The sequence below is a fragment of the Marmota flaviventris genome, chromosome 1 (assembly GCF_047511675.1).
Source record: "Marmota flaviventris isolate mMarFla1 chromosome 1, mMarFla1.hap1, whole genome shotgun sequence".
Lineage (NCBI taxonomy): Eukaryota > Metazoa > Chordata > Mammalia > Rodentia > Sciuridae > Marmota > Marmota flaviventris.
The window spans coordinates 202,409,814-202,424,273 of NC_092498.1; the positions used below are offsets into that span (position 1 = coordinate 202,409,814).

Sequence of the window (14,460 nt, forward strand, 5' to 3'; positions counted from 1 at the left end):
TGGGTCCTTGTCCCAGAAACTGAAGGAATGATACAAACCAGAGAGGTTGGGTGACTATGGCACAAGTTATGGGATGTTGAGAAACATTGAAGGATGTAGTGAAGTACTCCCAGAGCCCGCAGCTCTGTCCTGAATGGAGGGCAGAAAGCCTCCTCCCTCACGAGACAGAGGCTAGTGGAAGGCTCCTGCTCGCATCTTCCTGGGGCCTGCAAGGCTCCGTGGTGTTCTGCCAGGAGTCGGCAAGCCTTTGCCCATAGGCGGATAGGTACAGATTCTCCTGGGCACCAAGGTGGGTTTACTGAACAGATAGATATGTACATTTCCCCATCCTCTGATGAGAGGCGGAGGTGTTTAGTTCACTTTGAGTTGTGCAAACCACATGAAAACCGCAAAGGAAAAATTTTTTAAGATAGACACAGCACCTTTATTTATGTATTTATTTTTTAATGTGGTGCCGAGGTATGAACCCAGTGCCTCACACATGCTAGGCAAGTGCTCTACCACTGAGCCACAACCCCAGCCCACAGAGGAAAATTTAAAGACAGAAACCCTCATGTTAGCATTGTAGAAGAGCAGCCTTGCCTTCAGTTTTCTCTACCCATTTTTGTCCAGATATATCCACACTTTATTTTAGAGCTGTGATGATAGAATAGAAATATTGTATCTTTTCTGACTTAGCGTTAATTTCATAGTAATATGTCACCAGTACATGGTCGTCCACTGAGCTGTACGGGGCGTCATGGCCTTGAGCCTGTTTCAGGTTTTCATGTAATCACACATAGTGAGTGTCTTTGTGCATCCACCCCCTCCCTGAATTGTCTGCTCGGTTTTCCAGAATACTTACTCAGGGAGCAATGTGTGGGTGTCTCTGTGGTTTGCTAAAGTTTTCTTCTTTCTTAGGTTTTGGGCCTTGAGTGTGGTTGCCATGGCAATGTGTGCTGAGGTCTCCCTTCTCCCCACTCAGGCCACGCCCACCTGACGTGGCCCTGGCTCCTGGCTGGTTGCTCTCCAGAGGCCATGGGCACACCCTGGAGGGGGGTCCAGTGGCCACGCAGGCGTGTGTGTGTGGAGTGGCCTGTCTGGAGGAGAAGCTGGCGCCTGTCTAGCTCTGGAGAGGTGGAATGAGAAGGAAGAGTGTGCCGACTTGAGGGGTCAAGTGGAGTTCTCCTGGGCACCTTCTAGAACAGACTCTTAGGGAGAAAGGAGAGGCCCTGCATTCTCACCCCAGGCAGTCTTAGGTCCCCCCAAATAAGATTTTGTTCATTTTGTAATAACCAAATTCCATCCCAGAGCCGAGGTTAAACCTGTTGGCCACGTTGCATTTACAGTTGCTATAAATTTTCAGCTGTAAGAACTGGAAAATGTCAGAGCCCTCAGCCCACATACTCTCCCTCCAGGAGCCCATGGAACTTGGGGTGTTCGGGAGGCAGCTGATCTCAAGGCTCCAAGGAATGAGGAGAGCCACAGAGGGCTGGACCAGGTCCCCTCAGGGGATAGTGCTGGGATGCAAAGGCCAGAGCAGGTTGATTTCAGTGGAGGAGGCTTGTGTTTATAATCCTGGGCGAGGGGATGCGCTCTGATCTGCCAGCCTTAGCAAAACGAGAATTCATGCCATTCCTTATCTCGCCTTCCGAAAACCCAGTGCCATGCCTCCTAAAGATGGTGACCGACTCTAGTCCTGGAATCCATTACTCATACTGGACCAGTGGAAAGTCTGTCCGAGTTAGGCAAAGGCTGCGTCGAACGCTCACAGAACATCATGTTGTCAGCTGAGGTAAATAGGACAGTAGAACTCAGCCTACCCCTGGATCAGAGGGTTTTTTGTGAATGAATACACACTTTGACCCCCAGGTAAGTTCACCTCTGAATTACAGGAAGGCTCTTGTCAGCTATTTTGTTTTTCTTACAAAGTCTCGATACCACCTCTGAAAGCCTCCACCTGTTCCGTTGACTCTGTAAGTGACCTCGGCAGCCTCGCCTCTGGAAATGCTCACACCTCTGACTTGGTTGAGCTTCACCCAGCTGATCACGGCTGCCTGCCGCAGCAGTCATCATTCTGTGTCTATACTCTCCAGCTTGCTGTGGGCCCAGGGCCACATAAGCCCTTCACCCACAGCTGCTCGCTGAGTGAGTCCTTGTCACAATCCGGTCAGATCAGCATTATTTTTAACCGTCCTTTTACAGTCAAGCATTTAGTGGGTTGGAGAGTCAATCTGCTTGTTGTTGGTTACACTGCTCTTAAGTAGTGTGGTTGGCACTCGAACCCAAGACCACGCGGATCCGGAGCCCTCACTCAAGACCACTCTCCTAAAGTGATCTTTGCTTAGAAAGAACACGTGCCAGAGGAAGGAACCTGGCGCTGGGCATGGGCTCCTCCTGGACTTCTCCAGTTTGCCTCAGGGCTGTGTGACAATGAAGACTGAGGTACTCAGCTACCCTCGGGTTCTGAGGGCAGGAGATTGCCCGGGACTTGGAATAGGGTGGGTGGTATCAGTTCTGGGATGCCCCAGAGGAGACAATGAGCTGAGGGCTCTGATCGGAGGTCTCTCTCTTTTAAGGCCTTTGATTCTGAATTTCTGAGCCATTCAATTGCCCCAGTGTTTCTCATCACGTTCCCCATTTCTGTATGAGCCGAGTGAGTCAGCTGGGTCTAAGGGAGAAACTGAAGATCAGGAATGTGGGAAAGGAAGAGTGGGTAGACACTGAAGGAAGTCAGTGGGCGAGAAGAGGTCAGGGAACAACTCAAATAGACTGGAGCCGGGCAGAGGGCTGCGTGGGTCAGGAGTGTGCAGAGGAGTGATTTTGACTCGGTGGGTTTTCAGAGGTCCCTTGGGTTCATCTCAAGGGTGCACTGGAATGGAGGCCAGACTTGATTTGCCAGGCCAGACTTTGTGGCCCCATCAAAGGTCATGAAGTCCCAGAGAGCAGGACAATATCAGCATCTTCCTGCGTATCCCATGAACAGCCTGCGGGATCTGAACTGTACTTCAGAGTGTAACTTGGGTGTGACCTACACCTCGATTGCCATGCCCACATTCTGAGCCTTTACTGTGAATTAGTCATGGCCATAAGGAGCCTGTGACCATGCAGATTCTTGGCTCTACCTGCAGAGAGAGAGAGGACTGCCAACATGAGGGGCGCGCGTCCTAGGGATCAACACCAAGGTTGGGAACTTGCCCTGGCTCTGTGGCTGTCCTGCTTACCTGCCCCTCTGCTTTCCTCTGGACTTTTTCCCTCTGGCCTCTCAACTCTAGACTTGCACTGTCCATGACAGCAGCCCCTGGCCACAAGTGACTTTGGAGCATTTGAAATGTGGCTAATGTGACTGAGGAACTGAATTCTTCATTTTATTTCATTTTTAATTAATTATTTTAAATGGTCACATGTAGATATTGGACTGTACATAAAAAAGAGTCTAATTCCAAAATCTTTTCTAATAAGAGTTTACTGATTAGTAAGAAATTATCAGTAGAATTTATCATTTTGTTGCATTTTAAATATCACACATTCAATATAGTGATATAATAAAAAATGTACATGGAAGAAGAAAATAATTTGTAACTCAATATCAAAAGGAAACAAAATAAATGTATGCTGTACCTACATAGGCATCTTTGATTTTTTTTTTTTTTTTGGTACTGGGGATTGAATTCAGGGGCACTCAACCACTGAGCCACATCCCCAGCCGCATTTTGTATTTTATTTAGAGACAGGGTCTCACTGAGTTGCTTAGCATCTTGCTGTTGCTGAGGCTGGCTTTGAACTTGTGATCCTCCTCCCTCAGTCTCCCAAGCCGCTGGGATTACAGGCGTGCGCCACTGCACCCAGCTGAAAATGTTTTGATGTTATTTTTTTCAAAGTTTTCTGCTACACCCTTCCTCCCCTCTGCTTCAGGGACTCCAGGGATCCTTATATTAAGCATCTTGAAATTGTCCCATAGCTTACTTATGTGTAATTTGCCATTAATTTATCCAATTTTTTTTTCATGCCCGACATTTTAGTTCTTACCTCTTAGAGTTCAGTTGGGGTTTTTAAAATATCTTCCATGGTGCTATTTAACATTTGGACATGTGGAATATAGTAATAAGTAGCCATCATTTTCCCTTCTCTGTTTATGGTAATATCTGTGCCAGGTCTGTTCTCTTCACTATGGGTCATGTTTTCCTGCCTCTCTATGCCCGGTGACCTTTGATTGGATGGCAGACATTGAAAGTTTTTTTTAATTGAGTCCCGGATATTTTGTGTTCTTTAAATCTTCTGAGCTGTGTTGTTCCAGGATGCAGTTAAGTTGTTTGGAAATGGTCTTTCCAGTCTTGCTTTTATGGCTTGTTAGGTGAGTTCGAAGCAGAGCTCAGGCTAGGGCTCACGGTTCCTCACTTCTGGCGCTGGTGGGAATTGGCACTGCCTCCAGCCCTTGTGAGCAAACATCAAGCATTGTTTTTGCTCATCCTTCAGATGCCTGTCCCTGACCTTGATTAGTTCCCTCACATCCATGAGCCAGTCAGCACACACTGCTGAATGCTCAAAGAAGAACCTTGGCACATCTCTGGGTTTTTAATCTCTGCCATGTTCTCCTCCCTGATCTAGATGATAATGGCCTAGAATAGTAGGAATGAAAAACAAAAAGAATGACTCTATGAAACTGTTAAGATAAATCAGTCAACCAACCTACCAATCAAGCAACCTGGGAGTGGCAAGTGAGAAGAGAACTGGAGCATGAAGCAGGGCTACTCAAAGTGTGGTCCTCAGACCAGCCCATAGGAGAGGAGCACAGAGGTGGAGGGTATTTAGGAAGTTTTGTAACAATTTGTCATGGTGACTTTGTGTCAGTTGAATTAGATAATAACTATAATTGAGGCTTGGATTTTATGTTTCATTTTTCTATATTACTGTATTTTATAAGAAAATAAAATCTGACAGGTGGAAATTAAAATAAAACAACCTCCAAACCAGGCCCTTTACCACAAATAAACCGAGAAGGAAGTAGTGACGTGGAGGATTTGGACAAAGAGGGAGATGACAGTGGTTGTGAATTTTAGCTCATGTAGCTTTCATATGAGGAAACTGAAGGTCATTAAAGGGACCCTGGCAATAGTAACTTAAGACAGATACTTCATAGGAGCTGGTTCTCTGCTGGGTTCCCAACTGTGATTCCCAGTTCTGTCCTGGCCCTACTCTACACCTTCTGCCAAGGAACCTGAAGGGGTTAGGTGACAGGCCAAGGTCTTCTTTCTGGGAAGAGGCAAAGGTATGTTCGGACCCCAAGCCTGAGTACATTTCCACTTTCCACCTTTCTGCCATGTTCCCTGGCTTACCAAGACAGGTGAGCCTGCATAATCCAAGTTGGATATCCATTTCATTTGAGCTGAAGCAAGTCAGTTGGTTTCTTTCTGTTGCTTTATTATTAGCAATACCTTTTAAGAGTTAACCTCCTCTGGAAACAGCTGTTTGAAGGAGTAGATGAGGTAGAATTTTGTGCTATGATGCGAATGTTCTAGAGCTATCTGGACCCAAGCGGCCATCTAATACTTGAAATGTACTAGTTCAAGAACTGGAACTGAACTTTTAATCCAACTTATATGCAAATAGCTTCGTGTGACTGGCAGCCACTGTAGGTAACAGGTAGAGGTTATTAATTGTGACAGGACAATAAAAATACAATGTAGATGATGATGTTGTGCTAATTTTTTACTTCCTTTTCTCAGGAAGTTCGATCATGATTGGGAAAACCCTGCATTTTTACTTGTTGGAGAGGTTATTTGGGAACTGAAATTTGCGGTGAAGTTACAACTCATTTCTCTTTCTCAAAGGAAGGGGAAATAGTGGGTATTACTGTACGTCCAGTTTTACTTGTCACAGTAAATGGCTGGCCTCTCTTTGCCACCCTCGCTGTGTCCCTCATTAATCCACACTGACTTTATCAGATGCTTTTTTTTTTTCTTTTTGTCTGAAGGTTCCCTGAAGGCAAATATAAAATATTCATTCACTGCATCCATGGAAAGTGTCTTTTGTAGTTGATTCTCTGTGCGCTTATATCAGTTAATGTTTCATAAACCATGTTAAATAGGAAAAGGACATCTTTGCTGTAATACAGAACTCAGGAAAGCCCAGTTCTTTGCTATATGCTTAGTATGCATATTAGTAGCTTTTTCCTGGTGGGGGTGGGGTGGGGTGGGAATTCCTCATCAGGAATCAGGGTGACTCTGAAACTAGAATTTAAAAAATCTAACTCTGACAGTTCTACCCCAACATTTTTTGTTGTTGTTGTTGTTGGAGGCTAATTATCTAGGCCATAGTATAGGTCTTAGAACTTTGACTTGACCAAGATGAATTGTATCAAGTGGAAAATGCTGGTTCAAAGACTTGCCTGAGGGGTAATCTAACTCAGTGGTCCCCAGGGTGGACAGTATTGGACTTTGCCCTGCAATGACTTGGGTTCGAATGTCAACATTTTTAAATTTTAGCTATGTGGGTAAGTTCAACTGACCTCTTTTAGTTTCCCCATTGGCAAAATGAAGATTCACTAAAGCGCCAGCATAATACAGTAAGTGAGGTTCAGATGCTAAAATGCAGAGGCACAATATCAGAAGGTTGATGAGCTGGCCTCATCGTGCCTCCCCTGCCAGCCATGAATTCTCAGTGGGTTGTGCAGCCCCAGTCTGTCCTGGTTCAGGCTATGATTTGGTGCCACCGAGTGGTGGTTAGGTGCTATAACGTAGATGTTAATGAGGATCTTCTGGATCCTGTCCTTGATTGGAACTTTCAGTCAAGTGGCAGCAGTGCCAGGAATTTCTAGGCTAGTTGGTGTCTTTCATTGGTGAGATCTGGAGTGATTTAGCATGGATTTAGTTCATGTCTTGTCTCCCTCCCTTCTTCCCTCCCTCCCTTCCTTCCTTCCTTCCTTCATGATAGTGGGGATAAACCCAGGGATGCTCAACTACTGAGCCACATCCCCTGTCTTTTTCTTTCATTCTTCTCAAGGCCAGGTTGCTTGCTGTTCCCTGCCTGGCCTTACTCTTCAGTGTGCCTTTTCTCCAAAAATTATATAGATTTTAGTCTGTTTTTTGACTGAAGCTTCCCTGAAGGCCATTTACTGTGACAAGTAAAACTGGACGTACAGTAATACCCACTATTTCCCCTTCCTTTGAGAAAGAGAAATGAGTTGTAACTTCACCTGTTTACAGGTGGGAGATGGGAGCCAGTCATCAATCAGATTATATCCAAATGTGTGTCCTCACAAGGAAGTTTTACACACATGTACATGGTACTTAAGTGTGATATGATGTAAGTGAAGGGGTCAGTACATAAAAACTCCTTAAATAATGAAAATTCCCTTCTCCATCCTCTGGTAGGAAGAGAGAAGCAGGGTTCTGCATATAGGTGTGTGTTCAGTGAGCATTACATCATGGTGGATGGTCCCGTGGTTTACTTTAATCAAGCGTGGGCTTCGGAGTCCCAGACCTGAGTTCCCAGCCTGCCCACCCCGCACTTGGGTTGAGGTTCACCCAAGTGAACCTTACTTATTCCTTACTTATGAAACAAAGACATTTAACACTCAAGTGTCCTGTTGTGGGCCAGGGCTGTAGCTCAGTGGTAAAATGCTTGCCCAGCGATGTGAGGCCCTGGGTTGGATCCTGAATAAACAAACATCATATTTTTGTGAGGAGAAAAGGAAACCCCAAAAGTTGGGAGTGGTTTTTGGGAGTGATTTCGAAGCATGGCCAGTCCTTGTATCCTTGTCCTGCTCCATGATACCAACACCATGGCATATCTTATTTCTGCCTCACACTTTGGTGATCATTCTTTTAAGGCCACTGGTTTAAATCTAAGTAAATATTTATCCATATTTTTAATCCTTTCCAAAGTTGAGTCCCAGATAGCCCCACTGAGTCAGGGATAAACGTTTTAGAGTTTTTCCTTCCAAGGAGAGTTAATCACCTATGCTCTCATCAGTCCTTTAGAAGAATATGCAGTGATGGCAATCCCCAGCACTTAAAGTTGATCTAGTAGGTGAAAAAGCCCGATAGTCCGTGTGTGAGCACGCTAGAGGACTCGGGGCTTTGCATGTTGAATAGTCTTCCCTTGGTGAGTTTTGGAATAGAGGTCATCTGCCCCCTAGTAAAACAAAAAATGGTTTCCTGCTCAGATTTCTTAGCACTTCCCAGTCCCCATTCCTGGAAGCAGTCGGCTCCTCTCACATTGGATGAGGAGGCTCAGCCTGCTCTGGGAATTCCAGTGTGAGTTTCTGGTGTCCTCCTTGCTCTCTCTAGTGGTCCCATCCGAAACTGCAGCCTGACTGTCTCCCCTCTTCAGAACAGGATTCACCTCTGTGGGAAGTCTTGGACTTTAATTGCAATCAACAATGTGTGACCTGTTTTTTCTTCTGGTTGTGAAGCTTTCAACCTTTCTGATTATGTGGTATTTTTCTGTCCTTGCCACTTTGCTCTTGGGAAGGGATCGAGGGCAGCAGATCAGCTCTTACCCAATTATCTTTTTTTTTTGGGGGGGGGGGTTACTGGATTGAACCTAGGGACACTTACCCCGGAACTATATCCCTAGCCCTTTTTATTTTTTTTATTCAGAGACAGGGTCATGGTGTCTGAGCCCCATCCCACCCCCATTTCATTCGGTTTTTAGTCTTTTTAAATCATGCAGAAAGCTGAAGATTTCCTTCCAGTTATTGGTCTTCATATCTCCTTTGTGGTTTGTCTTTCCCCATTCTTTGCCTATTTTTCATATAGTGCTATTTATTGAGTTATTTGCATAATTTAAGGTGAAATCCTTTTCTGTCATGTAGTGTAGGGATATCATCTTTGGTCGTAGTGTTTTATCTACAGGGTGTATGTGCGTGCACGCACATGTGCATGTGTGTGTGTTTAGAACTACAGGAAAGTATGGTGGGAAATAACCCTTATTTACCTATCACCCAGATCGCACAGACACTTCTACATTGTCATTTGGGCTCTATATATTTTTATAAGGGATGTAAAGTATTATAGATGATGAAAATCCTCTTGGTTGCCCTTCCCATCCCATCCCTTCCTTCCCCGGGGCAGCTGCTGTAATGGATTGAGCATGGCTCCTTCCAGTCCCCGTATCCCTACTGTTTCACATGCACAACTGCCAGTAAAACACATCTAGTGCTAGTTCATGTGTGTGTGCTGGAGCTTACAGATGTATGTCATATCGATGTATGTTTGGAAAATTTGCCTTATTCGTAATTTTCGTTCAATTAATAATGATACGTATAGATCTAGCTTCTTCACATTGAATGCTGAGTAGAATCACATCCATTGAATATAATTTCAAATTCTTTCTCAGTTTGTTTATCAATTCTTCTATTTTGGGAAACACGGAAGACACTTCTCGTTTTTCTGTAAGCAACTTTGCATGAACATCTGCACGTACGCCTCCTTTTTCGCATGTGGGGATCTTCTCAAGGGCAATGGGCTATAGGTTATAGGAATTTTTAGCTCTTGACAAATTGTTCTCAGGGTTGTCCCAATGGACCCTTGCACCAGCATCACCATGACATGGTGTTGTCGGATTTAGTCATTTTTGTGAATCTGTGGGATTGAGATAGAATCTGTGGCCTTAATTTCATTATCCTGATTGCTGGTGGGATTGAACATCTTTTTATTATATTGTAGATATTAGGTTTTTATAATAACCTTGCCTATTATTCAAGGTTTAACAGGTTTTCTTTTCTATACTCTTTCTTTTCCTTTTGCTCATTTTGCTCATTTTACTTTTTCTTATTGATTTGTTAGCATCTAGTATGGTATATATAAAGAATGTTTATCATATGAAGATATATAAAGAGTCATTCTTTACATGATATATATGTATGTGTGTATATATATATATATACTATAGATAGAAAATAATTATATATAATTATATATATTATATATAGGAAATAATTATATATATATAGATGTATATGTATATAATTATTTCCTTTCTGGACTGGGGATTGAATTCCGGGGCACTTTATCGCTGAGCTACATCACTAGTCCTTTTTATTTTTTGAGACAAAAAACTCCTTCCAATAGTGTGTGTTTTCTACAACTCAGAAGAAATAAAGTTAACCAATTTGTAGAATTCCCTGGTAGGTTGTCACAAGCATCCCCTGGAGAACATGTCAAAGTGGCTGTCATAAATGCTGGTGGAGTGCCTGGTGCCGTGGCGCACCCCTGTAATTCCAGTAGCTCAGGAGGCTGAGGCAGGAGGATCACAAGTTCAAAGCCAGCCTCAGCAACTTAGAGAGGTGCTAAGCAACTCAGTGAGACCCTGTCTGTAAATAAAATATATTTTTAAAGGCTAGGCATGTGGCTCAGTGGTTAAGCACTCCTGGGTTCAGTCCTCAGTACCAAAAAATAAAAAGCCAGTGGAAAATGGCAGCTTTGTAAGACACTGTTGCCGGCACCCCGCTCCAGTGTGTGCCTCTATCCTCCTGTCGCCTGAGGTTTCTGGCTTCTTTCTAAGCAGAGAGGAGGTCCAGAAGGTGGGCATAGGATGATTCCCTCAGCTCTCAGGGCTTCATACCAAATAGCAGCTTCCAGGGGATCCTTTCTTCTGTCTTAGCCTGCCCATGGCTGAGAATCATGGCATCTTAGTAACCGGAAACTTACTGGCAGTTGGCATTTCCTTTTTTTTTTTGTACACATGTGTTTATTTCTGTTAAAAAAAAAAAAAAAAGACATCGCCTTTCCTTTCACTCTGTTCTCATTGCACATTAGCATTTCTCTTTTTTACACTGTCTTTGTATTTTTTACCTTAGGCCGGAAGCTGAGAGGAAAAGCCTTTTATTTTGTCAACGGCAAAGTGTTTTGTGAGGAAGACTTCCTGGTGAGTATGTCACCCAGCTTCCCCTCCCTGTGCTGGCCAGAGAGGCACAGGGCCAGGAGCCTGGGGGGACCCAGACAGTAGGAGGTGGATTCTCTGCACTGCCCAGCTCTGTTGGGAAGCCACACTGCTGGACAGACAGGCCCTGGCTATCTTCTGGAGATGCCAGGGTAGCCCTTATTCCTGGGGTGACGCTCCGGAACTCCTCTTTGAGAACCTCTGCATTTAGGAATTCAGCTTTTTACATAAATCCTGGCACACAGTAGGTGCCCAGCACAGCTGCTGTTAGAGTGGTGGTGTTAGTATTTGTAGTGGCTTTTGTGGCAGAAGATAGCTCCTGACTCAGTGTATGGCTGCGTTGTTCTCGGGTAAAATGACAGATTCCTGCCCAGAGTGACACATCGTTCTCATAAATTGCTTATGATTCTCTGGTCTGGTGGGAAAGTGGCTGATTCATCCACCCAGCCTGGGTTTGACTTCTTTTCCCTTTCTTCTGCAGTACTCTGGCTTCCAGCAGTCTGCTGACAGGTGTTTTCTTTGTGGACATCTGATCATGGACATGGTGAGTCAGATCAGCTGAACAAGATCATAGCATCTTGGGAGGAGGAGGCAGTTGCGGGGGGAAAAAAGAAATTAATAACGGAGCACAGTGCTTATTATCTTAATTGGTGGCCTCGGCTGGTTTTATTAAAAGAAGTCCCGGTGAAGTGCAGCCTGCTTCCCTAATAGAACCCACGTTGTTGGCTTTTTGTAATATTTGCAGCTTTAATCATTCAGACTGCACAGTGTTGATTCTGATCTTGTTCTCTCCTTCACTGGACTATTTGGATCACATTGGCCCTCTGATTTCTCTGTGATCTGGTGGCATTTCAGGTACATGCCAAATGCAGCCTGGTTTTACTGCAGAAATCTCAGCCAACTTGAAGTTGAGTGCAGAAAATCAGTTGAATAGGGTTGTTTTTTCCCCTGTATTCAGTCCAGCTCAAGCTCCTAAGATAGGTTTGGGGGCCTGTCATAACTTCTCAGACAGTAGAATTAGGCCCTGGTTGTATGTGTTCTATCTCTTGTTTGGCTGCTGGCTCTCAGAGCTTGCCCTTGTCTCTTCAGCAAGGACAGTTTTTCCCTAGGGGGTTGGGTTGTGAAGTTAGTGAATACAGGGATTGAATCGTTCACCACTGGAAACCTGCCTTTAAGAATGTCTTTAATTTACTGATCATAGGAAATGATTGTGTGACATACTTTAGTTGGAAAGCATTAAATTCCTCTGTCTCTCTCATGATCCATCAACTCCATTCTGGAGAAGAGAATCGCCAATCATTACTTCTTTTTTTTTTTAACCTTTTTATTGAGAAGTAACTCAGAGTGAAGCGTGCAAATTTTGGGTGTGGCTGATGAATTTTTTACACGTGTACCTGCTCACATAACTACCACCCAGATAAAGATTCATGACATTGTTTGAACCCCAGAAAGTCCCTCTTGCCATCTTCCACTTGAGATCCTATTCCCATGGTGGCGACTGCTGTTTGGCTTCCGTTGCCACTAATATGTTTTGCTGGTTCTGAAATATCATAAGAGAAGCATTGTCGAACATAGATGCTTTTGATGTTGATGTATTTCATTTTTGTTTTCTGGGGGTACTGGGGATTGACCTCAGGGCAACTCTATCACTGAGCCACATCCCCAGCCCTATTTTGTTTATGTAGAGGCAGGGTCTCACTGAGCTGCTTAGTGCCTTGCTGTTGCTGAGGCTGGCTTTGAACTCAAGATCCTCTTGCCTCAGCCTCCTGAGCCGCTGCCATTGCAGGCGTGCTGCACCGTGTCCGGCGAGCATAGAAGCTTTTGAATCTGTCTTTCCTCACTTAGGGATGTGTTTTTGGTCCTTCATTTATTTTTGTTGCAAGGTAGAATCCCATTGTATGAAATTGATGGGAATTGGGGTGTTTTCTTTTCTTTTTTTTTTTCGTGCATGATGCTGGTGGGAACTCTCTTGTGCATCTTTGACAGATATAAACACTCGTTCTGCTGGTTATATACTAACATTCATAAAACAACAGTGAACAGAGTCCTCACTATTCATGAAGAATGCCTGTGGCCATGAAGTATTGATACATTGCACCAGAGCTTAGCCTGCTTAGCCACGTCCTCACTAGTGCCCAGGGCCTTCCTGGGGAACAGGGCCCTCTACCTATTTCCTCAGGGGGAGGCATGTAGGAGACATGTACTCTTCCCCCTACCTTCCCCGGTTGCCTGCCAGACTCTGTAGGGCTCCATTTCTTTTGCAGAATTTGTCCTTGTTTTTAGAGTTCTTCTGACAAACCCACTGCATATGAGATCAGCATTGTCCAAATTCATGAGTACTATTATTCCTTGTTCCTACTTATAGGTGTCCTAAGTCTTCTTGGGCCTTAAGTTATATCATTTATCTATTGCTACATGATAAACCACCCCAAAACTTAGTGGTTTAAAACAACAGTGATTTATTATTTATCATGATACTGTGGGTCAGGAATTAGGTCGGGGCTCAGCAGGGTGATTCTTCTGCTCTCCGTGACATTGGATGGAGTCACTTAGCTTTGTTCAGCTGGTGGCACACTTGAACTGGAACCTCTGAGATGACCTCTCACCCCTAGGCTACTCCCCATGTGGACTCTGATCTTTCTGTAGTTTGGTTCAGGCTCATAAAAGGTAGAGGAAGCAGAAGCTGCCAGTTCTCTTAAGTCCCAGACTCCAAAATCTCAGGACATCACTTCTTCCTTATTCTGTGGATCAAATAAAGTCACAGGCCAGTCCTGATTGGGGAGGGGAGTATTCTCCATTTCTTGATGTAAGGGTCAACATATGCATCTAGGAAGGGGAACACTTGATTTGGGGAGATGGTTTTCTACTCTAGGGGATCATGGAAGTTGGACCTGCAATCTCCCAGGTCTTTTTGAAGACTCAAAACCTCTTGGTGAACGTCTGTCTGGTAGTAAGCCTGGATTTTAAAGACAGAACCCTTGACTGCTGCCAAGAATTTTCATAACACACTGAAAGATTTTTTTCAGATACCACGCTTATTTCTATAGCAGAGCTTCAACGGTCCAACTCTGTATAAATTGTCTGTTCATATCCCTTTTTGTTAGTAAAGGGGTATATTCTGGAATAGGACATAGTCTTACATACCAGAATTATTACAGCTAGCCAAGATGGAATGAAATAACTTTTTTTTTTTTACAATCTTGCTTTAGGCACATCATGGGTTCAATTAATTTAAGGATCTCTTTCTGCCAAGGCAGCATTAGTCCGGAGGAAATGCATTCCAAGGCCCAAATTGCCAAATGGACTTTGAAAGCCCAGCAGTTGTTCTTCCTCTTTGGCAGTTTACTATGGATCCAGAGGGGCCTCTGAGGTAGTGAAACCCAGGAGGGAATGAGGAAGTATGAAAGCTGAGCCTTCAGAGGTGAGCTAGCAGAGCACAAAGTCCACCTCTTGCCACGCTGGCTAGAGTGTGTGCAGTGTAGAATTATCTGCTTCCAGTGCAAGGAACTGAAACATGATATGTCTTTCCCAGGGTCTCACAATGTCCTGACTTTCCAGTCCCTTTCCTTCAGCCTGTGTGAGATTTCCTACATG

The 14,460-nt window shown here is 44.3% G+C and overlaps 1 protein-coding gene across 2 annotated transcripts in view; it reads left to right on the forward strand.

Moving 5' to 3' along the window:
- Nucleotides 1–14,460, forward strand: part of Limd1 (LIM domain containing 1) — a 54,770-nt gene that overhangs the window by 32,184 nt on the left and 8,126 nt on the right. For both annotated transcript variants that reach the window (XM_027932263.2, XM_027932264.2), the window contains exons 3-4: nt 10,784–10,851; nt 11,348–11,410. In XM_027932263.2, the coding sequence (XP_027788064.1) occupies nt 10,784–10,851; nt 11,348–11,410 (131 nt within the window). The remainder of the gene's footprint in view (nt 1–10,783; nt 10,852–11,347; nt 11,411–14,460) is intronic.